The 26,294-nt window shown below is 59.3% G+C and overlaps 1 protein-coding gene and 2 long non-coding RNA genes across 3 annotated transcripts; 2 read left to right on the top strand and 1 right to left on the bottom strand.

Annotated features, from left to right (window-relative positions):
- The first annotated feature begins 872 nt into the window (after positions 1 to 872).
- On the top strand, positions 873 to 20,879 carry SDC4 (syndecan 4). The gene is made up of 5 exons (XM_028524238.2): positions 873 to 1,022; positions 12,815 to 12,950; positions 14,076 to 14,122; positions 14,928 to 15,129; positions 18,715 to 20,879. The coding sequence occupies exons 1-5, from the start codon at positions 951 to 953 to the stop codon at positions 18,864 to 18,866; spliced, it is 609 nt and encodes a 202-aa protein (XP_028380039.1). The 5' UTR covers positions 873 to 950; the 3' UTR covers positions 18,867 to 20,879.
- On the top strand, positions 10,741 to 11,116 carry LOC118496846. Its single transcript, XR_004899406.1, has 2 exons — positions 10,741 to 10,852; positions 11,070 to 11,116. It is a non-coding gene; the product is annotated as an uncharacterized LOC118496846 (long non-coding RNA).
- LOC118496847 lies at positions 20,051 to 22,060 on the bottom strand. Its single transcript, XR_004899407.1, has 2 exons — positions 21,757 to 22,060; positions 20,051 to 21,399 (listed from the first exon to the last, which is right to left on the bottom strand). It is a non-coding gene; the product is annotated as an uncharacterized LOC118496847 (long non-coding RNA).
- Between the last annotated feature and the right edge of the window lie 4,234 nt (positions 22,061 to 26,294).

Here is a 26,294-nt window from a genome sequence, read left to right as displayed (position 1 = left end):
TATTGATTTTAGAGAGACAGGGAGGGAGGGAGATGGGGAGGACGAGAGCGAGGGAGATAGGGAGGGAGAGATGAACACCGATGTGAGAGAGCTACGTCCACAGGTTGCCTCCCGCAGCCCCTGGTGCCCGAACCCGGGATGGAGCCTGCAACTTAGGAACCTGCCCTGACGGGACTGAGCGCAGCCTCTCGGTGCGCCGGACGACGCACCCATCAGCGGGGCCGCCCAGCCAGGGCAAGAATGGTTTTTACGTTTGTAAATGCTTGGGGGCGTGGGGGCGGGGGCGGGAATCAAAAGAAGATATTTAGCACCACGTGCAATTTTTATAAAATTCGAATCTCGGTGTCCAAAAACAGTGTTTCGCTAGAGCATAGCCACTCGGCCTTTGAAGTGAACACTGGTTCCCTCTGAGCTTCAGCTCCGGAGTGGAAGTGGCTGTGACGAGACCGTGAGGCCGGCGGAGGCCGAAACACTCAGCTCTCTGCGGACAGTGTGCTGACACCTAAAACTCCCGGCGTTCGAGTCCCCTTCGGAGAGCCTTCGTGCCCTGCGACGGGAGCGCCCTCGGTCCGACGGGCGCTGGTCTACACCGACGGCCTCGGGCAAGTCCTTCCTGGGCGCGGGCCTCAGTTTCCCCGGCTATAAAAAGGGGTCAGACGCGGCGATCTTCGGGGGCCTGCCTGGCCGGGGCTCAAATCGGTAAAGGGGGTCGGGGCTCCGGGGGGCAGTGGCCCCGGGCAGACGCGCCCCGGGCGGGTCACTCCGGGTTTCCCTCTCTGCGGGCGGGCTCCGCGCCCCGGAGGCCCAGCTTTCGCGGGGAATTCCTGGGGGAGGGGGGCAGGGGTGCGGGCGGCGGGGGCGGGGCGGGGCGGGGCCGGCCGCCGCCTATAAGGAGGGCCGACCGCGGACCGCGGCCACCAGCCTGCGCGCCCTTTCGCGACCGCGACACCATGGCCCCCGCCCGCCTGCTCGCGCTGCTGCTGCTGCTCCTCGTGGGCGCCCCCGCCGCTGCCGCGGAGTCGGTAGGTGCTCGGAGGTTCCCGGGGGGAGCGCGGACCCGCACCTTCTTTGTTCCTGGGACCCTGGGATACGGGGTGATCGGGGGGGGGGGGGCCGCGCCACCCGCCCCTAAGGAGACACCCAGGTCCGGGAAACTTTGCCGGAAACTTGGCTCCTGGGCCCCCGGCGGGGAGCGGGTGGCCGCCCCGCTCGCCTCGCGCCCCAGCCTGTTGCTCTTCCCGCCTCCCCTTGGCCTCAGCCCTGGCGAGGGCTCCGGGCTCGGACGTGACTAAGCCGGTGTCACCTTTCCCCCACCACCCGCACCTTCCCTGGGGATTCTGGTGCCGGCTCGGAGCCCCGAACCCCCCTCCTCGCCAACTGGGCGCCCGGAGCCGGCAGCTCCGGAATCGCAGATGCCTGGGGGTGACGGGGGCCGCGAGTGCGGGGGAGGGGGAGGAGTTTAGGGTTCTGCGGGGCCTTGTTTCACACACCGGGGAGCGGGGAGCGGAGCCCTGATCTCGCCTGTGGCCCCGCGGTGCGGCTGGCTTGTGACTTCGGGCAAGGCCCCGCCCCCGCTGAGCCTCGATTTCCCCACCGGCACCAAGGGCGTGAGGGAGTGGGGCGGGGGGGTGGCCGCTGCTCCTTTAGGGTCTACCCCTACAAAGTTGGGACCGAGGGCTGCAGGAATGGATGAGCGCGCCCGCGCCACCCTTCCCGTGAGAAGCCTGTTGCGTCCGGCTCAGCGCAGCCTGGGAAGTCGAAGCACCCACGCTGGGTGAGAGCGAGGCGAGGGAGGCTGGGGGAGAGAAGGCCTCAGTGAGCGGGGAGAAGCCTTTCCTGCCCGCTGCCCACGGGTCCCCGTCGCCTGCAAAACCCTGGGCCACCTGAGGCTCCTTTCATCCCGGCAGCCAGCTGGGCAGAGGGAAGGCAGTCCCCTCCGGGGAGAAGGGAGAGGCGATCTGCCCCCCCCCCCCGCCCCCTTCCCCGCCCCAGGGCCTGGGCTTTGTGCCCCCCTCCAGCCCTTAAGTCCCTTTTTGGGGGGATGGGGAGCGGCGAGCCCCTGTTTTCAGTTTCTGCACGGGGCTCCCATTTCCCTGGGCTCCCTTAGGAGAGAGTTGTTTCCGCCTGACAGGCTCCCGCGGAGGAAGGAATAGGACCCTGAACCACAGCCCTGCGCACCGCTGCTGATTGGCCGGGTGATACCGTGCGGGGGGGGGGGGGGTGCAGGCCCCTCCCGCAGCAGCGTCCTGATAGCTTCCCAGGGGCTAGCCCAACCACTCCCTCACCTAGCTTAATCCTGATAACAAACAACCTGGTTTGCTCTTCTTAACCTGGGACCTGAGAGGGTGACCAGTTTGCCTACGTTCACACGGCAGATTAGGGGCTGAGCAGATTCCTCGGTAGGCAGCCCGATGCTCCTCTGAGTGGCTGCCACTGTGTCCCATCCTCGGATAACTCAAGACTCCTATAGAACCTAAAGATTCGGGGCTGGCCAGCCTCAAGGAATTCTGAGGGGGAGGGGCATGACTTCCCCAAACTCAGGGTAACCCTGCTGAAAGGTTAGTGGCTGAGCCAGGACTTGAACCCAAGCCGGCTGCTCCCTGGTGCGGTGGCCCCTACCAGGCCCCGAGGGATGCGGTCAGGGAGGTGTCCACAGGAATGCCCTGTCCGGTGCCGCTGGTCTGGGCAGCCAGAGAGGAAAGTCCCTGGAGGTTGTGAGGTCGACACTTGGGCACTCAGGGACCAGTGTCAGCTCAGGGACTGCTGAGCCTGCAAGGGCTTGAGTGAGGACAGCTGTGTCCCCGAAGGATGTTTTGGGGGAGGGCTGTCAGTCCTATGTGTGGGGACCCATCAGCTGCCGGAGAGGTCGGCCCTGAGCAGCTGCTTCCTGAGAGGGCGGCCTCATGTTTCATCCTGACCTTTGTGCTCCCCTTTCCTGGCTAATGTCGCAGACCTTCCGCCCCTAATTGGGTCACGGAGCTTCCCCTTTTGGCCCTGCCACCCCCTTCCCTCCTAACGTTGTGGCCGGAAGAATCAGACCTCAGTCACGGTTGGATTAGACCAGAGACAGACATGACCTAGTCGGCCCTTTTTGGCTGGTGGAGAAAGCAAGGCCCAGGGAGAAGGGGTTTGCTCAGAGCAGGTGCGATGCACGGAGTGCTTTCCCTGTGCCAGGTTGGGTGCGTGGGAAGCCGCCCCCAGGAGGCCCATGAAGATTCACTTCACGGATGCGGGAGCTGAGCGCGGCACCACACTGGGGTGGCAGGGAGTGCGCAGGCCATCACAATCTACCCAGTAGCCCCTCCAATAATTCTTTGGGGGCCCTCGCCAAGTTTTAGGTTTAAACCAAAGGCCCTCCCTCCCTTTAGGTGGTGCCCCCTGCCCCCCAGGTGCCACAAGGTTTGGGAAGGGAACCCGCGCTGAGCACCAGCCTCCTCTCCATTTGGCCGGGGCTTGCCACCCTAAACCAGTTCTTCCTGTCCAGCTGGGACCATTTCCCTGAATCGCCTTCCTGCCGCTCCCTCCCTGGGCAATTAAAGGCAGCCTTGTTTTGGGAGACTGGCCCACCCTCCTCCCCACCCCAGGTGGCGCTGTCCAGGAGCACAGCCCGCCTAGGTGGCACCGAGCCCAGTTGGTTCTGGGGAATCGTTCCCGGCCCATCGGGGCACTTTAGCTTAGAGACGCTTCCGGGCTCCTTGAGAATTCTCGCCTTGATTGCACAGAAGTGGGGTGGGGGGTTGGCTCAGGGGGTCTAGGACTCTGGAGTGGCCAATGAGAGCTCTTTGGAATTCTTAGAAGCTCCGAGAGCTACCAAGCACCTGAGAGAGTATTTGGGCCATGGCTCGGGATGGGGGCTCCGTGAGGTTGGGTCCCTTTTGCTCTCTAGGTTGATACCCCCCTCCCCCCACCATCTGTAAGTGGGATTTGAACTGATTGGCCTCCAGTTCAAATCCCACTCGAGCATTCTATGAATGATTACGTACCACACTTTGAAAAGGGCATGGGAAACCATAAAGACAGCAAAGGCTTTTCATCCTTTGAAGAAAGTTACGTTTGGTGAGGGAATGAATGATACCCCGCACCAAATTCTGAGTTGCCCCCCTTCCCCCCCCAACCCCCAACATCACACACACTCAAGGCAGGAACTCTATTCCTTTTCAGTGAAAAGCCCGTCTTATAGTTAGTAACTCAGGAAAGGTTTGCATGAATGGAGAAGTAATACTCAGGCGTGTAACTTTATTCTAAGAAGTGCTCCACGGTTTTTTATTGCTGATAAGAAAGCCTCCTGGTGCTCTGGGAGGCAGGTGTGATTATCTCCATTCCGCAGGACACAGATGCTCGAGGGATGGAGTGGTTTGCCAAGGTCAGAACAAGGTCTGTCTGATAACACAAGGTTTCTGCTTTGCACACCCTCAGAGAACATTCCAGATCAGGAAATTGGCTGGGCCGAAGGTAGACACCTCAGGCCCTACTTCTGAATTTGCTGGGTGACCTTGAGTGCTGTGCCCTATCTCTGGATCTCAGTGGGCCCCAGCTCTAACAGGAGGAGGCTGGGCCAGGCCCTCCAGGGTCCTTCCCGTCCTGAGAGCCCACTGATGCGGGGAGGCGAGCTTTCTTGGCCTTCTTGGTAAAGAGCCCGAACGAGAGGAGAAGTTTGGGGGTTGGGGGGACATTCAGCTCCTGCCATCTCCGTCTCCTGGAAACGGAGGGCTTCTCCCAGGACTCCGAGTGCTGAGCGGCCTGAATGAGGGGCGGGCAGGACCAGGCCCCGGCCCCTCCTGGGAGGATCTGACTCCTAGCTGTCCCCAGCCTCCTGGGTGGCTGGGCTTGATGTCCCAACCATGTTGAAGCCGGGGGAAGCGGCTGGACAGGGCCGTGCGAGTCACTGGAGGAGAGCGAGAGCGGGCCGGCCCGAGGCACCCCGTTTCCTCTCCACCCCTTGGCTGTGGGGTGGCTCTCTGGTGGGGTGTCTCAGTGTGCCCCAGAGTCTCACCTTGTCCTCTGGGAGCCTATTAACCCGCCTCTCAGTGTCCAGGGCCTTGAGGGGACATACGGGAAAGAGTAGTGTGGCCCAGTCCTCCACAGCGCCGTGCCCTGGAGGTGGACTTGGGAAGAGTCCGGCCAGTCCTCATGTTGGTCGTTTGGCCTCTGCTGAGCGGGTGGTGCCTCGCCTCTCCCCTTCCCCCACCCCGTGAAGCAAAGCTAAGGCTGTAGCTGATCTGAGTTTACAGAACCAAGTCGGCACAGTCCAGGCTGGACTTGACCCCAGGAGTCTCTGTGGACTGTTGTGCACCCCCTCCTTGCCCTCTGGGACTGGCCGGAGGGCATTGCCTGGGACGCTGGTGCCGAGTCGGCCGGACCTGACCCCAGAGGCGCGAAGTCCTCCCTGGCTCGGGGGGACCGCCCGGCCTCTCAGCCCCTTGGCCTGTACGAAGATGATCTGGACTGTGGTGACGCCTGTAGGAGACGATGAGACGGAAAATAGAGCCCCCAGTGTTGTGCCTGGGAGGGGGACGTGCTCAGTGACACCGCCCTTCTCTGTCCCGGCCACTTGGATGCTGCTACCTGGTACCTTGGAGGAACCCACCCCCTGGGCTCCTGGGCAGCTTTCTCCCCTCCCCCGTTTCTAACCCAGGGCGGCGAGGTGGGGAGGGAGGAGTCCAGGGTGGGGCTGATGGCGCCCAAATCAGCTATTTGTTTGTCTTAGAAGTGGGCTGTTTGCTAATTATCGGGTGGGTTTATATTTAATCCAGAGCCAGTTCCCGGCTGCCCCACCTCTCCTGCCCTCCCTGCAGGACGCCCCTCTGACCCGCTTGCAGCTGGAGAGAGAGACAGGACGGAGGGGGTCACAAAGGTTATGAACCGCTGCGACGCGGCCCAGCACACGGAGGGCACCCTGTGGAGCTGGGGGGCCCGTCGGCAGCTGAGCGAACTGTAGGGGGGACTCTAGGCTGTGGTGGGGGTGCTGCTGAGGGACAGAAAAGGTAGTGTGTTCCGAGAGGCCAGTTTTCCCGTGTTTTCATAGCCTGGTGCCTAGTGAGGGAGGAGGAGGAGGAGGAGGCCTTTGTCAACAGCTGGGGCCTGGTTCAGCCCTCGGAGTACAACACACCCAGGTGGTCTGTCGTTAACTGGCTGGTGATCTTTGGGTGAGGTCCCACCTCTCCGAGGGGCCTCTGGCCCCGTCTGCTGGCGGCAGGTGACTGGAAAGTGGGTACTGGGCATGTTCCACAGCCAGAGTCCCATCCCGGCTCTGCCTCTCACCCCACCCCCCACCCCGTGACACACAGTTAGTTAATAAGTCACTTCGCCGGTGGGAGCCCAGTGTCCTCTCTAAGACACCTGTGTCACTTGAGGGTCATAAGCGGTGTTTGGCAAACTTGCAAAGTGCTGGCCTAAGTTCAGTGTCTCGTTACCAGCCACACAGCCTGGTGGGCTCCGGGAAGGTGGTGTCTCTGCCCACATTGTGAGTGTAAACTGGTGGGTGCGATTCTTGGGGTTTGAAACTTTGTATCCTTTCCAGGAGGGCCCCGAAGATCGCTCTGCGATCCCAGCAGTTCTCGAGGGCTTTGGCCTTCTGCAGCAGCCCCCACCCGCCTCTGTGACCCCGCTACCTCCCCACTCCCACCCTCCATCCAGGCCCTCCCACCCAGCCCCGCCGCCCTTGACTCAGGCGGTGTGTTCCCTGCCTCGTCTTTCAGACCCGGAGCGAGCGCGTCTGCCCCAGTTTTCCCTGGCACAGCGGAGGAGGCTGCGAGTCAGGTGACCCCTGGAGTAATGGAAAGGGGGGGGCAGGGAGAGGCTGGTATGTGTGGAAACAGTGACTTGGTGGAGCCTGCCGGTCGTGGCCGGGCCTGCAGGGACTCGCTGTACCCCTCCAACCTCCCTGGGCACGGGGGCAGGGGGGACCGGTGGCTGGGCGGGCCACCAGGAGTAGGGGCGCCCCTCGCCCTGGGGAAGCTGGGCTCAGAGGCATCTTTGGGGCAGACCCACTTGGTCCAGGGCTGTGGCCTCCCGGAGTGGTGGGGGCGGCTTCGAAAGGGCACGAAGCCAGCGCCCAGAGCTGATCTAATCAGCCCAGACAAGGCTATCGACCCTGCTGCTGAGAACAGGGAGGCTTGTTTACGGCCCACCCGCCGTCCAGCAGGGACCTCGGGTCCAGGATCCGCTGCCGAGATTACAAGCCCCAGCGTCAATGCGCCTCTGTCTCCACGGCCCTGCGGGAGCCAGCCCGTCCCCGGCTGTCTCCACCGGTAATCGGAGCGGTGCCCAGCTTGGTTACCAGGCCTCGGGACAGAGGGAGGCTTGTCTCTTTGAGAACCGTCTTACAGGTGGGGAAACCGAGGCCCGATCTCCCAAGGTCGCCCAGGGAGTTGGTGACGGGGGTGCACCGTCAGCTCCTGGCCAGGGGGACATGCAGAGGCTCCGGAAACTCCCACCCCCTGCCCCCGTTTGCAGCTGGCACCCCGGGATCCTGGAGCCCTTGCTGTGGGAACCGGCTGCCCTGGGGGGTTGGTGCGGAGCCGGCTGCTGGCCGTGCCAGGCCTGGCGACTCTCCTGAGCGATTGTGTTCAGAGTAACCCGACCTCCGAGTGGGCAGAGCCTGGGCTCAGCCGACACCCGAACCCCCACCCCACCCCCAGAGCCGGCTTAACCCTTCGGGTACCGGAGCACCAGGGCGTGGATCCGTGTGCTGTTGATTTTGCCTTCGAGAGAGTTTTTCACTCCCGGGGCAGGTCAGGGAGTGCTCGGGCGTAGAATTTCAGGCATCTGTGGTCATTGCTGTTGGGTCCTTCTGGAAAAATACAGCTGGTCTTTCCTCTGCCTCTGTCTGCTTAGGACCAGTGCCCCGAGTGGTGTGACCTTGGGCTGGGCTCGGCCCACCCTGGGGTCCTTTTGCCCTTGCACAGCCCGGACGGGGCGTGATTGGTTGCAGGAAAGTCTCCGACCCGTCCTAGGCTCTGTCCCTCTGCAGCTGGCGAGGCGCCCTCGACCACCTTCTTTCTGCGGTGGCATTGCTTCAACGACTTTTCTCAGGTCTCTCTGGCCCTTGGACCGGTAACCCCGCACCCAGAAGGAAGACGGGCGGGGGTTAATAAGAGCCATATTCGTGGAGCACCTGCCAGGTGCCGGGCCACGTGCTGGGGCCCTGGGGGCACACTAGGGCATCTCAGTCCTCATCATCCTGCCGGGGGCTTCTAGCCTTAGTGGCACAGAGAGGACACTGAGGGGTCAGGGTGTGAACTAAGCCCCCAGGCTCACACAGTTGAGCCTGTGGATCTGCCTTTTCAGGTAACCACTCTGGTGCGGCCTTCCTTTCTGCCAAGGGAGGGAGAGTCCTGATGGGGGCCCCAGGTTTTGCTCATTCTGGGGCACGGCTGACCCTTCCGAAGGGGGACGGGGAGAACAGTGCCCCTGCTGGAGATCTGCCGCATCGCTCCGGGGGGTTTTGGTCTTGGAGCCCAGGATGCTCAGCAACCCTCTCCCCAAATGTGTCATGCCCAGTGCCCTTCTGGTGCCCCAGGGCACCTCCTGTGTCCCTGACCCTGACCCACCTCCCCTGGGGAAGAGCCAGCTGGGGGCAAGCTCTCCTTCCTCTCCCTCGCACCAGTTCATGGTCAACCAAGCCCTGACCCTGAACTTCTCCCGGTGCCCCAGCCACATCTCCGTCCTTTGGTTGAAGCACTGTCACTTTCACCTTTGTGCCCTCCCTGACCGGGGGAGGGGGCACGCTGGAGCCCTGGCCTGGCCCTGGGCTGTGGGGCTGGGGCGGAGTGGGGAGCGTGGGCAGCAGCGAGGAGTCTGGCTGTGGCTATGGCGCAGTCTTGAGAAAGGTGGAGGATGGAATCCCAGCTCTAACAGTTTGGGGGAATAATGCCACGAACCTGAGTTTCCTGCAAAATGGGTAGAACACCCACCAGTTTGTGCCTGTAAAACGAGCTCACGCAAAGAAGGCCCCAGCCGGGTGCCTGGCATGCAGTGGATACTCATGCTAGCCACCCCAGCCCCCACGCCTCTCCTGGGCATCAAAAGCTGTGGGACTCTGGGCAGGCTGAGTGACCTCTTCCTAGCTTTATGCCTACAGCGTAAGGACTGGGCGCGTGTCTGGAGTGACAGGTGCAGCCCTTGGGCAGCCAGAAGCCTGGAAGGCGGGGGAGGGCAGCTCCCGCCCGAGAGCCTGGGGACCTGGGTTCCAAGTCCAGCTCTGCCGCCAGCTGCTTGGGTGACCTTGGCGAAGCCCCTTGTCTTTTAATCTGTTTGCTGGGTAATAAAACGAGACACTTGGGCTCCGTGGCCTCAGGTGCCTTCTGTTGGCAGGTGTCAGTCCCTTTAGAGCAGAGTGTCAAACCCATTGCCACTGGGGGCCAAAGCAGCCTCGTGGCTGCCTTCAAAGGGCCGAATGTAACTTTAGGACTGTGTAAACGTAACTACTGCTTAACCCGGGGCCAGGAGCTCTGCACTCGGCCCTCTGAAGGCAACTGCGAGGCTGATGTGACCCCCGGTGGAAATGAGTCTGACACCCCTGCTTTAGAACAAAGCAGCCCCTATCCCCTTCCTTCTGTGGAGAGTGTGGGCAAGCACCCAGCATCTCTAAACCTCCAGATGCCCGCCAGCCACGGGCCAGCAGGGGTCCGTGAGGCCCGCATCCAGGGCCGCTCACCTGGTCATTTCTGCCGTGCGCCTGTGAGAAGGGCAGAGTCACAGGGAGGCCCGAGGGCCCGGAGAGCATGCCTGTGCGTGCACGTGCGTGTGGCTACACGCTCTCTGGGCAGGGGTGGGGTGAGGGAGGAGAACAGATCACATCCTTAGCCAGGAGAGGGTGGGGTCCTCCTCTGGTCAGGGCTGGGCCTGGCTGCTAGGTGGCCTGGCCCTTCAAAGCCACCCAGACTGAACAGGCCTTGCTGAAAAGAGGGTGGGGAAAGGGATGGCTGTTGTCCTCCACCCCACGCCACCCCTTCGCCCCCCCTTCGCCCCCCCCCACACAAGGGGATGGTTACCCACAAGCCCCTGCAGTAGGGTCCTGGCTTGCTGGCCTAGTCTTAAAGGGCTCCTGCTCACATGGGAATTTCCCTGTTGTCGGCGGGGTCGAGGGCAGAGAGGGTGCTTCTGGAGTTGAAGAGGAATTTAACTTCCTGTTTCCTCTTACTGGCACACCTCCCCGTTCTCTCAAGCCACCTTGACTTGCTGTAGGGGAGCACCTGGGCTCGTTTAAGGCGGCCCCTAGGGACCCTGTCCCTTCAGAGCCAGGACAGGTATCTGCTGTGACCGTAGACAAGTCCTTTATCCTGTCCAGGGGCCTGGCATAAACACGAAGGGTTAGGGGAGACCAGGTGGCCACGAGGAGGGCTGACCTGGGAATGAGTCTGGGTGGCCTCTGTTGTGCAGATTTGGCTAGGAGATGGCCGTACGCACCTCCCCAGGGTCTTCATTGCACCAACGTGAGGGGGGGGTGAGTTACTGTCAGCCCATTGGCTCGGGCCGTGCTGAAACACTCTCACCCACTGGGAGGCAGGCGACAGGAAGCAGCACAGTGTGGCTCCTGGGCATGAGGAGGGTCCTGAGACAGCCCCGCCCTCACCCCAGCCCCCGACCGGCCCCATCCGGAGGACTCGGGGCCCTGACTCCCGCAGCCAGTCCAGGCTCCCGGCCAGGCCAACAGGTGGCCGTCGTACCTGCCATCTTTCCCTCCTGGGCTGGTGTGACTTCTGCTCCCTTCCTACCTGGGTAGGCGGGCACTCTCTCTGCACATGTGTTTATGCATGTGGGTCTACATGTATGTAGATAAAGGCTCAAGGGACCCATGCTTCAGTTCTGGTCCAGTGGGGCCATTTGCTGCCTGTGTGAACTTGGGCCAGTGACATTACCTTTCTTTTTTTTTTAAGATTTTATTTATTTATTTTTTTTAGAGAGGGAAGGGAGGGAGAAAGAAAGAAAGAAAGAGAGAGAGAAACATCAATGTGCGGTTGCTGGGGGTCATGGCCTGCAACCCAGGCTTGTGGCCTGACTGGAATCGAACCTGCGACACTTTGGTTCGCAGCCCGAGCTCAATCCACTGAGCTACGCCAGCCAAGGCGACATTACCTTTCTGAGCCACCCATGCCCCTTCCACTTCTGCAAAGAAAAAAAAAATCTGTTCGTAGAACCATTCCGTGCTAAGTAAGCGCTGAGCCAGGTGAACCTCCTCCGAGCTCCTGCTGTAGGGTCCTGGGCCCCCAGGGAACTGGCGATAGGAGAAGGGGCAGGAGCACAGGGACCCCACCCGAGGTGCCAGGCGCTTGCGTGCCTGGAGCAACCTTACCCTTGAGCTGCCCGACCAAAGCCAGGGCCGCAGGGCTGTGTGCGGGGGCTGGAATTCCAGCGCCGGCGGCTCAGCAGCTCCTGATTCCCAAGTCGTGAAGTCATCCCTCGCCATGCCTTAACCCCTCTGACTCCTCACCCCCGTGGGCGCCCAGTGGTCAGCCAAGATTCTGCCGTCCTGCGGGAGGCCCGCTGCCTGCCCACCGCCGCCCTCCCGGCCCGGCCTGCTCCCTTCCGGGAACCCAGCGCGTGCCCTCGCGGGGGTGGAGAGGGCTTCCAGCAGGTTCCCGCCGCCGCCTCTGCCTGGGAGCCATTGCAGGGGCCCGGGCCCCTCCTGCAAGGGCAGCCTTGTCTTGGGAGCCAATTCTCCTTCTTGAAACCCTACCCCTCCGGCAAATAGTGGCCACTTTAATATCTGAGCAATTAGCGAAATGAACGTGGCCCAGGCCGCTGTTCTGTGGGCAGGCAGAGCCCCAGCCCGGGAGCTCAGAGGACAGGGGGCGGGCGTTCCGAGCGCTTCCCGCCCCCCAGCTCCAGGCATCGCGAGCCGAGCCGAGGAGCTGATGCGCCAAAGACCCTTAAGGTTCTTTCCCTCCGTGGACCTTTGTTCCTTTCCTTTGAAAAGCGTCTCGGTGGGGGTGGGCCTGAGATTCTGCTGTGACTGGGTGGGACCCCATGGGGTAGGGCTGAGGGGCACGTATGGATGCTGGAGCACGTGGGGGGGGGGGCAGGAGCTGTGCCTCTCCGCGGCGTTGGTGGCAGGCAGCCTGGTCCGTGGGAGCCTTTGGAGCTGGAGTGTACGGGGACACTCACGCACTCTTGAGTCACTTGTTGTGGGCAACACCCTGACCTGAGGCCATCCTGGCGCGTGGGTGAGCCAGCGAGCCCGTCCCAGGCGTGTCTGACTCAGCTCGGAAAGGTGTCCCCGAGCCAGCAGCCCTCTCCACCGGCAGCGAATCTGCTGCGGAGGCATCACGGGGCTCTGGCTCCCCGCAACCCTGGCTGGGCGTATCCTCCGGCTGGCTTGTGACAGGGGCGGGGAAGCGGGCTCTGAAGTCAGGCTGCCGGGTGTGGAGTCCTCAGCCTTCCACTCACCACTGTGTCATCAAAAGAAAGTGATTTCGAGTCTTTACTATCCACTCTCCTCACTTGTAAAATGGGGGGAAAGTCATACCTTTAGACTGTAGAAAGTCAAGGTCTTTCTGTGAAAGTCAGTGCTTTCTAAGCACTGACACATAGCAAGTGCTTAGGAAATGGCACCTGGTACTGTATTTCCATCCTGATTATTACCACCCTTATCATTTTCACTGGCTCAGAGTGGGAACTGGACCCACGTAAGGTTACACAGCAGGTGAGGGGCCAGGAGGGGGCCAGGACTCCAGGCTCGGGCCTGGTCCCCTTCCAGCACCTCAGTTTTCCTCCTCGAGTGCCCATGTCACTGTCTTTCGGGGCGCAGGGGCTGTTGCATGCCATTACAGGGGCTACTGGCTGACCCATCTGTCTCCTTTCTCCACCCTAGATCCGAGAGACCGAGGTCATCGACCCCCACGACCTAGAAAGCCGGTACCCTTCCGGGCCGCTGCCGGACGACGAGGATGTCGGGGGGCCCGGGCAGGAGTCTGACGACTTCGAGCTGTCTGGCTCCGGAGACCTGGGTACGGAGGGGGTGCAGGCCAGGCTGGGGTCCGGGGCTGGGGGAAAGGTGGACTCTCCCCCTGGGGGGCTGACCACGCCTTGAGCCTTGGACTGTTGTGGGGGTTTTCTAGAGTGCCCCTTCCCCCACAAACAAGAAACCAAGGAACCGGATCAGCCATGTCCACCCCTGAGACCTGCCCTGGGCTGCTTGCTTGTAGCTCCAGGTTTTCTGAGCATCAGCCTAGACCCATCCACCTCTAGGGCATAATGGGAGTGGGCTGGGGTGGGGAGAACTGATTGTTTTTCTACCTTTGGAAAGGGAAAGCAGACCTGGGGGCCTACAAGGTCGGCGTGGAGGTGGGACACCCAGAGCAAGCCCGTTTCAGACGGAGTGGGGTGGGTGAAGGCACCCGGGCTTGGGGCTGGATCTGGGGCTGGATCCGGGGCCGCTGCGTCACGAGATCTTCCGTGACTTTCTGGCCCCGGATGCTGCACCACACAGAGCTACTCGGAAACATCCACCCTGTGTGCGGGGTGGTGCAATGATTCAGAGTTTGGGTTTTGGAGTCATGGAATCCTGACTTCAAACTGCCAGGCGATGGCCTCCGAGCCTCAGTTTCCAAGTCTGTAAAATGGGAATAGAAATGACACTACCTCTGTGTTTTGGGCATTGGACGCAGTTGAAGCTCTGCATGTACCAAGCGCTGAGTAAATGTTTTAATATTGCAATTTCTGATATTGAATATTGTGATCTAGGGGCTTGCTTTCTCAAAGGAGTCCCCTGGGGATCTTGTTAAAATACAGATTCAGGCTCAGTGGGCCCTGAAATTCTGTATTTCTGTCTGGCACCCAGGGGTGCTATGGGTCCCCCGATCTACCCTTTCCTGAGCAAGGGTTTGGAGCTGACAAAGCATCTACCCAACTACCAGCTCCACATTTCTAGGAAAAAAGAGCCAGGGAGGCAGGGGGTAGGAGCCCCATTTTACAGATGAGGTGGCTGAGGCTGGGGCGAGGATGGGCCTTTGCTGGGCACTGAGCATTTGGGAGCTGCTTCTAAGCCTGGACCCACAGCAGCTGTGGCCGAAAAGGGGTCATTTTTCTGGGGGATACCTGACCTCACTCACATAGCCCTTCTGACCTTACAGATGAGTCCGAGGACCCCCGGGTCTTCCCCGAAGTCATCCACCCCTTGGTAAGTAACCGCAGGCCTTGCCTCTCCCCCTGCTCCTCTGTGACGGCTGCGGAAGGGGGCGGGGAAAGTGAGGGTCTGACCTCGCCCTGCAAGAGGGCATTCATCTGTGACCCTGGGCTCGCTTGGGGCGGGCCCCTCTGTGGGTCACAGGCAGGCCATCCTCCCTGCCAGGGTGACCACTGCCAACATTTAGAAGTGTTTCCAGCCCCTTTTCTGTGCTCTCATAGGCACTCCCCAACATGGAGGTCACGTGGTACCCACAGTTCCGGGCACTGCGTTTTCCGCTGAAAGTGGCCAAGAGTGTTTTCCCTCGTAATTAAATGTTCTTCCTATTTTTAGAGGCCGCATAATTCTAGTTCGCCCGATTGCCCTGATTGATGGAAAAGTGGCTTGCAATTTTTGATATGCTAAAATTATAGCACTGCAGCAAGCATCTCTTATCCAGATCTCTGATTAGCATCTTAAGATACAGTCCCAGAGGCGAAATTGCTGCCTTAAAGGCACTTCTGCAGTTTTGCCAAACCTTCCCCCCAGAGTGGTTCCTCAGAGTCCCCACGGAGCAGCAGCGAGGGGACGCCTGCTTCCCTGGACTCTTGGTGACACTGTTCATTCCCGTTTGGAGACGGATCCGCGAGACCAGTTGAGGAGGGGAGGGATCTGATGGCCTAGTTATTGAGCTCGTGGCTGGTTTCTGCACGCAGACCACGTGGTTCAGGGAGACAGCCGAACCAGTTTCCCCACTGGGCTGCAAGGCCCGCCCCTCCCCGAGGGTGCTGAGCCTCTCTCCTCTCCCTCCCCTATCCAGGTGCCCTTAGATAACCACATTCCTGAGAGGGCGGGGCCTGGAAGCCGGGTCCCCTCGGAACCCAAGGAGCTGGAGGAGAATGAGGTCATCCCCAAGAGGCTCTCGCCACCTGTTGAAGGGGTCGAGGAGATATCGAACAGGGTGTCCATGTCCAGCACCGCCCAGGGCAGCAGCATCTTTGAGAGGACGGAGGTCCTGGCAGGTAAGGCCCCTGCTCCTCCCTGGGTACCTCGAGGGGGCGTGCTGCATGGCAGGTAGTGCCGCAGGTGATGGGCTCCCTGCCCGGTGTCCCTTCCTCAGGGCCACAGTCAGCATGTCCCGTCTTGATGGACTACACCCCCCAGAGGCGTGTGTGTGCGTGTGCATGCGAGTGCGCATGCACGCGTGTGTGGGGTGGGGGTGGGCAGGCTCCGACTGTGCAGCCTGTTGGTGGGGGGGGGCGAAGAATCGCCCACCAAAGACTTCCGGAGAACAGACAAGCTGAGTCCTTGGCTCGCCTGCAGTCCCCTCTTATTTTCAAAGCCTTTTCACCTCCTGGGTTTGGTGCCTGGGGAGTTAATTATTATTAAAAGTTAACATTCCTGGAAAACCTCCCCTGAAAGCCCAGAGCTCCTCAGGATTAGACTGGCTTCCCTTCCCCCAGCTCGCTCATTGCACAGCCTTCTGACCTTGGCCGAGAAGCTCTTGAACCTCCGTGGAGATGAGCCCCCCGCTTCCTCCGTGGCAGGTGCAGACAGGGGTGCCTCCTTGGGCTGGTGTCATGGTCCAGGGCACACAGAATCTGGAATAGTGAGGTGAACAGTCAAGGGCCGATCTGACTTGGTAGCAGGATATGTGAACCTAAAAGACAAGGTCAAGGTGAGGCAACCAGGGTTTCTTTGAGATCCAGAAGAAGAGCTATTCGGGAGTCACTGATTCGGGTAGGAAGCCACACAGTGTTCCAGTTAGGAGGTGAAGGCAAGGGCTGTGAGTGAGGAAGGGAAGGGGATGATGACATGACTAGAAGGAATTCCTGTGTGCGGTACAGAAGCTAAGGGAGCGGATAAGCTGAGCAGCGGTGCTAATCCTGAAGAATGTCTTCAGTTTGCAGTCATGAGAGCTGCTGTCTTGGTATCTTCGCAAACAGTTGTTTGGAATCCAGGGCTGCTGTAGGCCCAGTCCGCCCAGAGGCCCTTTTGCCCAGTGTTCATATTCCGAAGGTCGGAGGAGTGAGACCTGCAAGGCCCTTCCTCTCGGGGGGCAGCTCTGACTCCATTTTCAAGTAGCTCCGTGTACGTGACTTTGCGCAAATCTGCCATTGAGTCTTCACTGAGCCCCTCGCAGTAGGTGGCACACAGGGAACCTCCATGTGACAGTTTGGAAACAAGCCCTAGCGCGGGTCGATGACCGGCCTCGGGTAGAGCCGTGGGGTCCTGGACCACAGTGTCCTGTTCTGGGGACAGCTGCGTCTCGGGGAGAGTGAGGCTGCAGGCGTGGCCCGGTGGGGCCAGCAGCAGGGATGGGGACTGGCTCCCTTTCTCTCCTGCCCTGGCAGCCCCGGGGATTTCCAGAGCTGGGGGAGGGGTGCTGTCAGGGAACTCCCTCTGTGCTAGGTTTTACAGGCCGAGGGCCAAGCTGCATGAACCAGCCTGGGGAGTGGGCGCCCTGGGTGGTGGCAGGGCAGCCTCTGTCTCCTGGCAACCGGCTGGGCCAGTAGCTCCCAGGAGGCTTGAGGTACACGGGCAGAGTCCTGCGTCCTGCCTCCGTCCAGGACAGATAAAGGGTCCCGCCTGGGTCTTCCAGATGAGTCTCCCTGGGAGTATAACCCCAGGTGACTTGGGGCTCATCTCAGCCCCGACCCCGGCCCCCTGGCCCCTGAGTTTCTGTGGGATGCGGGTGGGGTGGGGATGCTGTTGAACTAGAGGGGCCCACAGAGAGGACTTCGTCTTTCTCATTTCAGACTGTTCAGTTGAAGTATTTTGAAGTTCCCCCCATGTTTCTTCAACCACGGAGTTTCACTTTGAGTGGGCATAGTTGTGTGTGGGATTTACATAAGGTTTTGCTTTTATCAACTAAGGGCTCTATTCCTTGTAAAGCGAAATGTGTGTTTTTTTTTTCTTTAAAAACAGAAAGGTAGTTTCAAAAACCACTGATCTATTCCAAGCAACTGTTTCTCATGCACGAGGAAGCTGCCGCCCAGGGAAGGCACCCCGGGTGTGCGCCCTGGGTCGCACACGGCCAGAGGCAGAGCGGAAGTCCCGTCCTCTCCTAAGTCTTCCAGCGGAGAGAGAGTTAAACGGGAATGTGGTCTCCACGTGAAGTTGCGTTGTCCAGCAGCTGGGGGGGGCCCTCCAGTCCCACCTTTTGAAACAGCACCCAAGGGTCTGTCAGGCACCTGCCGAGCACCATGCGATTCTGGCCCCTTCCCTTACACACCAGCCCTCAGTTGGGTTTGGGGTTTGGGGTTTGGCGGGTGAGACTGTGACAGGGGAGGAAGGCAAGGCTCAGGGAAGCCAAAACACTTGCCCGAAGTCATAAAACCAGGGCGTGGCAGACCTGGCGTTCGCACCTAGGACCACAGGCACTTCTGAGACTGTACTTGAACCTTGACCTTGTGGGGAGACCCAGCACAGACCTACCCGAGGGGCCGGGGCTGCCAGAGGGAGAGGCGAGGACGACTAGAATGGGGTTGGTTCCTGGTGTTCCCTGTCCTTTTCCGGACATCTCCCCGGGGGCACCATGTGGCTGCTTTCTCACCGAGTTTTAGCTGAGAAAGAACCTTGCTCAGCGCCCGGCCCCCGCTCTGTGCTTAGCTGTGACTGAGTGTGAGCAGCAGGGACTGCAAGTTAATCTTCTTAGAAGCCTGAGTAAGACTGAATTAGGGGACTCAATCTGCCACAGAAAGCATGCTGGGAGGCCTCCCTGCCCCCCGCCCCAAACGGAAGTGAGCCATTCTGGCCTCCTGAGAACATCCACCCCAGGTCAGAAACCCACATCTGCCCACCCGGCCAGCTGCCCAGGGCTGTGCTCCCGGAGCCCAGCTGTGAGAGTCATTTACTGCAGCGTCAGGCCTGAGTCACGGTGTGAGGGACAGAGAAACCGCAGACATTTCCAGCGCCTGAGTCCCGAGCATAAGCACTCTGAGTGGATTAATGTGTTTAATTCTTAGGGCACGCTGGAGAGGCTCTATTATTTCCACTTCGCAAGGGGCGAGGTGAGGGAGCTGAAGGTCGCTCAGCCAGCAGGTGGGGGGATGGGGGTGGGCGCTAGGCCGTCACCGAGGGTTGCAAGGCTCCGTACCTAGAATGCACGAGTACGGCCCCGAGACTGTGTGAGGCCCGCGTTTGGGAGCGTGTACCTGGGTGTACGCAGGTGTGTCTGCCTGTCTGTGGAAATGAATGCTGGTGAGCGCACAGGTGCACACCAGGACAGCGAGCGGACCCCATGATGCGTGTGTGTCTGTGACCGTTTCTACCGCCTGAGACTTTTCCTGCTTCCAGCTCAGTTAGTGCTAAGCTGCTGCTGGGGGGTCCGCCTGGTGCTTGGAAAGAGCCGGGCTTTGGACTCGGGCAGATGTGGGTTGGAGCAGCGGCTGTGCCACTCTGGCCCTGGGGTCTTCAGGGACCCCCGTGACCCCTTTTCTCATAAGTGAGGCCTGAGTGAGACTCAGGTCGGGCAGCAGCGCCCCCGTGCGGGCGGCGGTGATGGCGTCTCGCTGTGAGAGCCGCCGGGTGGGCGGGGGGCGGGCCCCCTGAAGCCCGAGTTGCTGAGCTGCCGCTCTCACCTTGCTGTCCCCTCTCCCCTCCAGCTCTGATTGTGGGCGGCGGCGTGGGCATCCTCTTCGCCATTTTCCTGGTCCTGCTGCTGATGTACCGCATGAAAAAAAAGGACGAAGGCAGCTACGACCTGGGCAAGAAGCCCATCTACAAAAAGGCCCCCACCAACGAGTTCTACGCCTGAAGCTTCCTCCCGGGCCCTGGCGTGGGCTCGAGGGGGGTGGACAGGACAGCGGAAGGACTGTGGAGGTTGGACGTTAGGGTAGGGGGAGGGCCATCTGAGACGGACCTGTCAGCATCTTCAGCCCTGATTACGCGACCAGGGACAGGAGGGGCATCACCTTCTCCCGTCCCTGCCTGCCTCTTCTTCATCCTCTGGGCCCCAATGGTCCCAGCAGAACCATGAGGCTAAACTTGGCCTTTCAGAAGACAAGTCAAGGATTGGATTATTTCTTCACCTTTCAGTTTAGAATCTAAGCCGGGCGTAGAGCCGGTACTGATCACGCCTCACCAGAACCACCCCCCCACTCCCCCCGCCGGGGGCTGTCCTAAGAGTCCTGCTGGAGGGCTGACCCCCCTGGGGCCTTCCTCCCCCCCACCCTGCCCTTTCACAGCCGGTCCTTCTGCCAGGAACCGGGAGCAGGAACTAGAACCATCCGCACCTTGACAGGTGTCGGTCCAAGGGCCCCGGTCCACACCACAGGGGCCCCTGTGGGGCACCTTGGGTCACGGGGCTCTTCCAAGTGTCTTTCGGAAAACAGGCTTTTTTTGGGGGGGGGGGGAGGGTGAAGGGAAGCAGGGAGGGTGGGGAGAAGAGCTGAAAGTTCGTACTGAAATGGATTTGTAGAGTATTTGTAAATCTATTTTTAGTGGGTTTTTTGTTTTGTTTTGTTTGGATTTTTTTACAGTTCATTCCTCTCTGCCTGGGCCCGAGCGCACAGGTGCCAGGCGGCCCCGGCCCCGCCACACATTCCCGCCCCGCCCGCTCTAAGTTTGTATTTAACGGGGTTTTTGGTTTTTGTTTTGGTTTTTTTTTTTTTTTGGTTTTGTTTGTTTTTCTCGAAAATGAGAGAAGAGCTGGAGATATGATTTTTATTATTATTTTTTACTATTTATACCCTCAGACAGAGCCTCTGTTTCTTCTTCGTCTTGGCCCCCTCCCCGTTTTATACGGCGCACTCCGCAGCCCTCTCTGCCCGCGGCTTGGACCCCTGTCCAAGCTGCCGCTGTAAGAGGTGGCTTTTGCTGAGACCTAGGTTTCTAGCAGGTCCCAAAATACAATGCAGGATATGTGTGTCTCTTTTCGTGTAATATATTGCTACTCTTTCTTGGTTCTAGAGAAATAGATAAATATATTTTTTCAGGAGATAGTATGATGTTTCCCGTGTGAAGTTGCTGGGCGGTGGAGGGAGTGAGTTCTGATGTGGCCGAAGGGGTTTCTGCCTCTTTCTCTTGCCCCGTCCCTAGTGCCTTTCCCCTGGGTTGGGGTAGCGCGGGCAGATGCTCTGCCTGCTCTCTAGCTTCTGCCTGGAGCCCGGCGGGTGCTCCTTCCTTTCTCCACATTTAAGAGACAATTGGAGCGCTGTGCTAGCCAGTGTGCTAGCCAATACGGTAACCACCAGCCACATGTGGCTATTTCAGTCGATTAAAATTGCATCAAGTTAAAAATCCATTCCTCGGTTGCACTGACCGCAGTTCACGTGCTCAGCTGCCACCTGGGGCCAGGGGCTGCCGCAGCCAGCGGGCCGGCGGAGACCGTCTCCATCTGTCTATGGGCGCGCACTGCTGGCGAACCAGACTGGCTTCACGAGTCACAGCCCCAGCTTGGCTGGGGGTGACCTTTGTCTCCCTGGGCGAAGGGAGGGGTGGGGAGGACTGACTGGGCCCCAGCTCGGGAACTTGTTATGTTCCAGAGAGGAGAGAGGTTTGGTGGATCAGCCTGGGTGGGCTGCCGTCTCCTGCCCCCACTGGCTGGGGTGGGTGGGATCAGCCTCACTGCCTGCACCTTCCCCCCCACCCCCCGCCGTGACCCAGGGTTCCCAGCTGGCTGGGTCCTCTTCTCTACCAGCCCCCCTCCGCCCCCCACCCCCGTGTCCTTTCCTCTGGCTATGTCAGAAGTCAGCACCTCCTGTAGCCCCTCACACTGTTGTCTGTTACTGATTTTTTGATAAAAGATAATAAAACCTGGTACTTTCTAGGTTGCCTGCCTCTGTGATTTTTGGGTTCGTGAGAAGTCATCCTTCCTGGGCTGTGTCCCTTGGCCTCATGGGAGCCCGAGACAACCGCCCTGCCCAACCCCCCTGGGGGAGGCGGAGGTGTCGGAGCCAGGGAGGGCCTGCGGAGGAGGGGGCAAGGTCGGGACTCGCTCTCCTCAGCCACCTCGGGCCAAGGCCCCGCCTCCGTGTTTTGTTTAGGCGGCACCCTGTTTAAAAAACAAACAGACGAAAGTCCTAGGGTGAGTTGCCAACTAGAAATGAGGTCATTTCCCATAAAAATCCATGCTCCTCACTTCTCTTGGGGAGATGTGACGACACTCCGGCAGTGTGGCAACGATGAGGAGCTGCTGACAGGCAGGAGCCTGTCTGGACACGGGTTCCGTGCCTTGCTACAATCTGCCCCCCCCCACCCCTGCCCCAACCGCGTCACTCATGTCACCTGCTTGGCCTCAGCTGGCATTGTGACCGGCAGGCTCCACACACTTCTGATCCTCAGCAACCCTGGGAGCTGGGCAAGATCCTCTTCACCAAGCTGACCACCAGCAAACCCATTCTCTCTGCCTTTTCTACCTGGACCCGCTTCATAGTCACAGTTCCACAAAGTGGGTGCTGTTAGCACCCCCTTTTACAGATGGGAAAACTAGCCAAGAGATTAGATAACTTGCCCAAATTGACATAGCCACCAATGGCAGAGGCGGGATTTGAACCCGGGCACGCGGACTCTGGAGTCTGCTCCCAAGCACAATGCCTATCAGAGGATGGCACCCAGGGCCCCTTCGCTGGGGGCTGCTCAGGCCCCACAGACCCCCTGTGAGGCAGTGAGTCTGGTGTCAGATCCCCCCCGAAACCCCGCCACACAGTTTTCCCGAACTCCAGCACGCGGAACGGGCCTGTGCTCCTCGTATCTCGGGTCTGGCCAAAGCCCTCTGGTCTGTCCCATCTGTGCTGTCCGAAACTGGCTTCTAGTCGCATGGGGCTATTCAAACAAATCCATTCAAATTCAAAAAGATTAAAATTCAGCTCCTCAGATGCACTAGCCACCTTTCAAGGGCTCAATAGCCACACACGGCTGGTGGCTCTCCTGTGGGACAGGGCTGATGGTCTACAACGCCACTGTCATAGGAATTTCTGCCGGGGCTGTGCCGAGCTGTGCGAGACCTCTGGGTGCAGGTCTCGGCTGCCCCCAGCTGCTCCCCTGTGCTCCAGCGGCCGACGGGGAGGTAGATGAGGTCCTGGGACCCAGCAAGAGCTCGATACGTGGCACTGTATCACCCCCATCTTTCAGGTAAGGCATGAGCTCCAGGCGGCCCCTGTATTATCTTTATTGCCATGGAGAATTGCCCCTGAATTTAGAGGCTTATGATGGCATAAATATCTCACATAGTTTCCATGGGTCGGGAGTTTGGGAACAGCTTAGCTAAGTGTGTCTTGCGAGGTTGAACTTGAGATGGTGGCTATGGCTGTGGTCCCCCTCCAGTGTGACTGGGCTGGGGGACCTGCTTTCCCCAGTGGCTCGTGTTGATGTCTGGCCAGCCGGTGTTCCTTCCCCGCAAGCCGTGGGCCCCCCGTAGGGCTGGCTGAGTGACCGCATGACGCAGGGGTGGCTTTTCGCAAAGAATGGTCCCAGAGAGCCGGGTGGGAGCCACAATGCCTTTTACGGCCACGCCTCCGCAGCCACTCTCGTGACTTCCACCGTGGCCTGCTGGTCGCACAGGTCAGTCCTGTTTACTGCGGGTGGGGGGACTGCAGGAGGGCAGGGGGCGAGGCTCAGTAGAAGCCGAGTTAAAGGCTGGCGACGGTAGCCCGCTGCTTGGCCAGGAGCTGGCTGAGCGGAACTTGGCGTAATAATCATTTCTGAGAACTGAGCAGGAAGGCCACGTGGGTTTTGGACACTGCCGGGCCCCATCTCTTCCTGATCCTGCCGGTCTTCCCAGAGGCACTGACTGTTGCACGGGGTGATTCCTTCAAGGTGCAGGGGAGGGCTGTCAGGCCAAACAGATGTCCTCTTGCCAGTGGTTTGGGGAGTGGGTTGGGCAGGATTCTGAGATGAGATACCCCCCAAGACTTCTGCCCCAGGTGTCTACAACCAGTGCTCCCCCTCCCCCGGGTGTGGGCAGGACCTGTAAATAGGATGGGGGTCACTACACTGGAGAGCAAAAGTGAAGGGATTTTGCAGATGTGACGCAGGTCCCAAACTAGTTGATTTCTGAGCCAGCGAAGAGGGAGATTACCCTGGGTGGGCCAGGCTTAAGCAGTTGAAAGCCCTTAGAAGAGGGTCTGGAAACTCCCTGATAAAAGCGATGCTCTCCCGTTGAGTTGGAAGCAGCAAGTTGCCGTGAGTTCTACAGCTACCAGGAAATAAATTTTGCCAACCACTGTGCGACCACAGCCCTTAATCACAGCCTCGGGAGACCCGGAGCAGGAGGAGAGCCGGCTGAGCTGCACTGGGACTCCTGCCCCGTGGAAACTGGGACAGTCAGCGTGTGCTGTTTAACCAGCCACACCTGCTGTAACTTGTTGTGCAACAGAGAAAGCTAATACAGAAGGTCACTCAGATGCTTCGCACCATCGGCTTCCTCGTCTGTCGAAGGGAGAGATGGTGCAATATTTGGATTACCTCTAAAAGTGCTCCTGGAGTAATCACGACAGCAGCTAGCCCGTACGAAATCATTATGGTAGGCCAGGCTCCGTTGGAAGTGCTTCACATATATTAATTATTTTATTCCTCATGCCATCTCATGAAACAAATGCTATCATCCCCATGGACAGAGGAGGAAACTGAGGCACAGAGAGGTTAAGGGACTAGAACGCCAAGCTCACGCACTTAGTACGGTGCTTTGACTCCAAGGTAGCCAGTGTCTGAGAAGTCACTAGACCTGAATTCCTTCACGTTAAGGTGAGCACTCTGAAAATATACACGGGTGATTAGTGTGAGAAGTGTAAGTATGTACCAGGGCGAAAGCAGCCAAACCCAGGATACCCCTCCCCGGGGTAAGGGGCTAACGACGCACCTGCAGACCCCAGCCAGGGCTGGGAGGAGGTTTGGAACCAGCAGGGACTTAGGGATGAGCTTGGCAGGGTGGTTTCCGTGTCAGTACTTTAGAATCGAAAGCAGCCATAAATAGCTTGCTCACGAGGCCGTGCCTTTCCCCAGAACGGCGCCTGCTCCGCCCATCCCCCACCCCTGCCCCAGGTGGCTGGCACCGGCTGCAGCAGGTGTTTGCCACTGCACCACTGAAGGCATTATTGTGCCACCACTGCCCCGACTTTGTCCCGTGTGGTCTGCACCAGAGCCAAGCCTGACGGGACGGGGGGCTTTTTGGGGAGTATGGTCAAGTGTGACCCCTGCCAAACTTATTAGATATTATCTTATTGGTTTCATCACCCTTAAAACCACTTCCTCTCTCCGCTGCCATCTGCATGGCCTCTGCCCCTGAGCAGCCAGCACCCTCCCCAGGGAGGAAGGCACCTGAAAATGTCACCCACGCTGTGGTTAGGAGCTGTTCCTTGAGGAAACCCAACTTAAACAGAAGAGAGGGGGAGAGAGACCCAAACATACACACTTAAACCGCAAGGCTAGCTTGTTCACGGTGGAACCTCAGGCAGCACGAGGGCTGGTCAGCCGGGAGATTTCGGAACAAAGATTTCGACCATATTCCATGTGCCCCACCGCCCGCTCCCTGCCCCTGGTAACACACCCGCTCTACCTATACCTAGCAGCTAACTCGAAGTGTGCAATACTATTAGGGAGAGGATTAGAAGGATCTTGGAGCCCCAGACCTAGCAGTGGGAGTATGGAATTCAACTCAGGCTCTGCCCTCAACCTTCTCTCAAGAGTTTCATGGGCCTTCTCTCTCAGAGCCTCAGTTTCCCCATCTGTAAAAATGTGCACAGACCTGGCCAGTGTGGCTCAGGTGGTTGGAGCATCATCCAATAACCAAAAGGTTGCGGGTTTGATCCTCGGTCTGCGCGCAGGGCTGGGGTTGTATGAGAGGCAACCAATTCATGCTTCTCCCTTGTATCGATGCTTCTCTCTCCTTTGCTTTCTCCCTTCTCTCTCTCCAAAAAAAAAAAAAAAAAGGAATAAAAAATGTCCTTGGGTGAGGACTAAAAAAAGTATTAAAAAACAAGGAGCAAATGTGCATGAGAACAATGATTCTCAACCCTGGAAGGTTCTCATCCTGAGAGCTTGGAAAAGGTAAATATTTTTAAGGACCCTAACTAACATCTACCTGAAAACTCAACTTTCGGAAAGGGAACAGTGCCACCTGCTGGTGGTACTTTGTACTCGCAATCTCCAAATAATCTGCCAATGCAACGCAATGCAATGCAACTTGGTATTTATTGGGCCCCAACTCGATGCCCAAGCATTATAATGTACCCTCCAGGATATGCAGCGATTAGTTCCTTTCCCCTTGAAGCTCACAGTCTACAGGGGACACCTGAAATGTACATAAAGCCTTTTGTTCCAAGGTGGGTGGTGAGTGGCAAAGTGCCAGTGAGGCTGTCCACGAGGCATTGTCCACAAGGTGCAGAGCCTGGAGCCAGGGCCTGCTCTGCGAGCATGTGACCTGTGTGGTCACAGCCGGCCTTGTGTTTAGCATGGCCTTGATTTCATGCTCTGCTGTGGCTGTCTTGAAATTCTTAATAATTTGGCACAAGAGGCCATACATTTTCCTTCTGCCGGGGCCCCACACATTATGTAGCAGGTCTGGCCTTGGAGAAATCCTGGAGGAAGTGACATCTGAGCTGGATGGGGAGGGCGTGGAGGAAGGAGTCGGATGATCAGGGACTGTGAGGATGGTGGGTGTGGCGGGGGGGGAGTTTGATGTTCATGGACTCAGGCTCAGGGCTAGGAGGACTTCCGAGGACAGTCCAGCGGCTGGACCTCAGAAGACAGGCCAGGGCTGGAGCTCTGAGGTCACAGGCGTGCAGGTGGGACCCAGGGTCCCAGGGTGCTGAGGGGCGTGCAGCAGACAGACAGAGCTGCGTGGGTGGGCCGGGTTTTCAGGCTGACCTAGGTCCTCGGCTTCCAACACTCCTGCCTTGAGGAGTGGCCACAGAAAGCCCTTGAGGGCCCGGCTGATGGGCCCTTGAGCCCCGACTTCCTGTGTGCTGTGCTTTGAAACTCCTCTTAGCCTCCTCACAAGTGGCTTCCTGCTTCAACACCGACCCAGGCCAGGGGCTCCAGCCACCCTGGCGTGCGCTCTTGTGTCGGGGACACTTCCCATTCTACTTGAGCCCCGCATTCCTGGGCCAGGCTTCACTCGCAGGGACCTCGAGGGGCTGCGAACAAGCTTCACCTCCCCTGTCATGGCGGGCTCAGCCCGCCGACGGAGGCCTTGGCCAGTCTAAAGGGCAAACCTCTCAGGAAATGTCGGCATCTTCTTTTTCAC

Source organism: Phyllostomus discolor, chromosome 9 (genome assembly GCF_004126475.2).
Source record: "Phyllostomus discolor isolate MPI-MPIP mPhyDis1 chromosome 9, mPhyDis1.pri.v3, whole genome shotgun sequence".
NCBI classification, from domain to species: Eukaryota; Metazoa; Chordata; class Mammalia; order Chiroptera; family Phyllostomidae; genus Phyllostomus; species Phyllostomus discolor.
The sequence above is the reverse complement of the archived record's forward strand: the minus strand, read 5'-3'. Positions and strand labels throughout refer to the sequence as shown.

Excerpts from the sequence above, each read along its gene's own strand:
- SDC4 (XM_028524238.2), top strand. The coding sequence starts at position 951 with ATGGCCCCCGCCCGCCTGCTCGCGCTGCTGCTGCTGCTCCTCGTGGGC. Across the intron at positions 1,023-12,814 it reads CCGCCGCTGCCGCGGAGTCG|ATCCGAGAGACCGAGGTCAT; the intron begins GTAGGTGCTCGG and ends TCTCCACCCTAG. Across the intron at positions 15,130-18,714 it reads GAGGACGGAGGTCCTGGCAG|CTCTGATTGTGGGCGGCGGC; the intron begins GTAAGGCCCCTG and ends TCTCCCCTCCAG.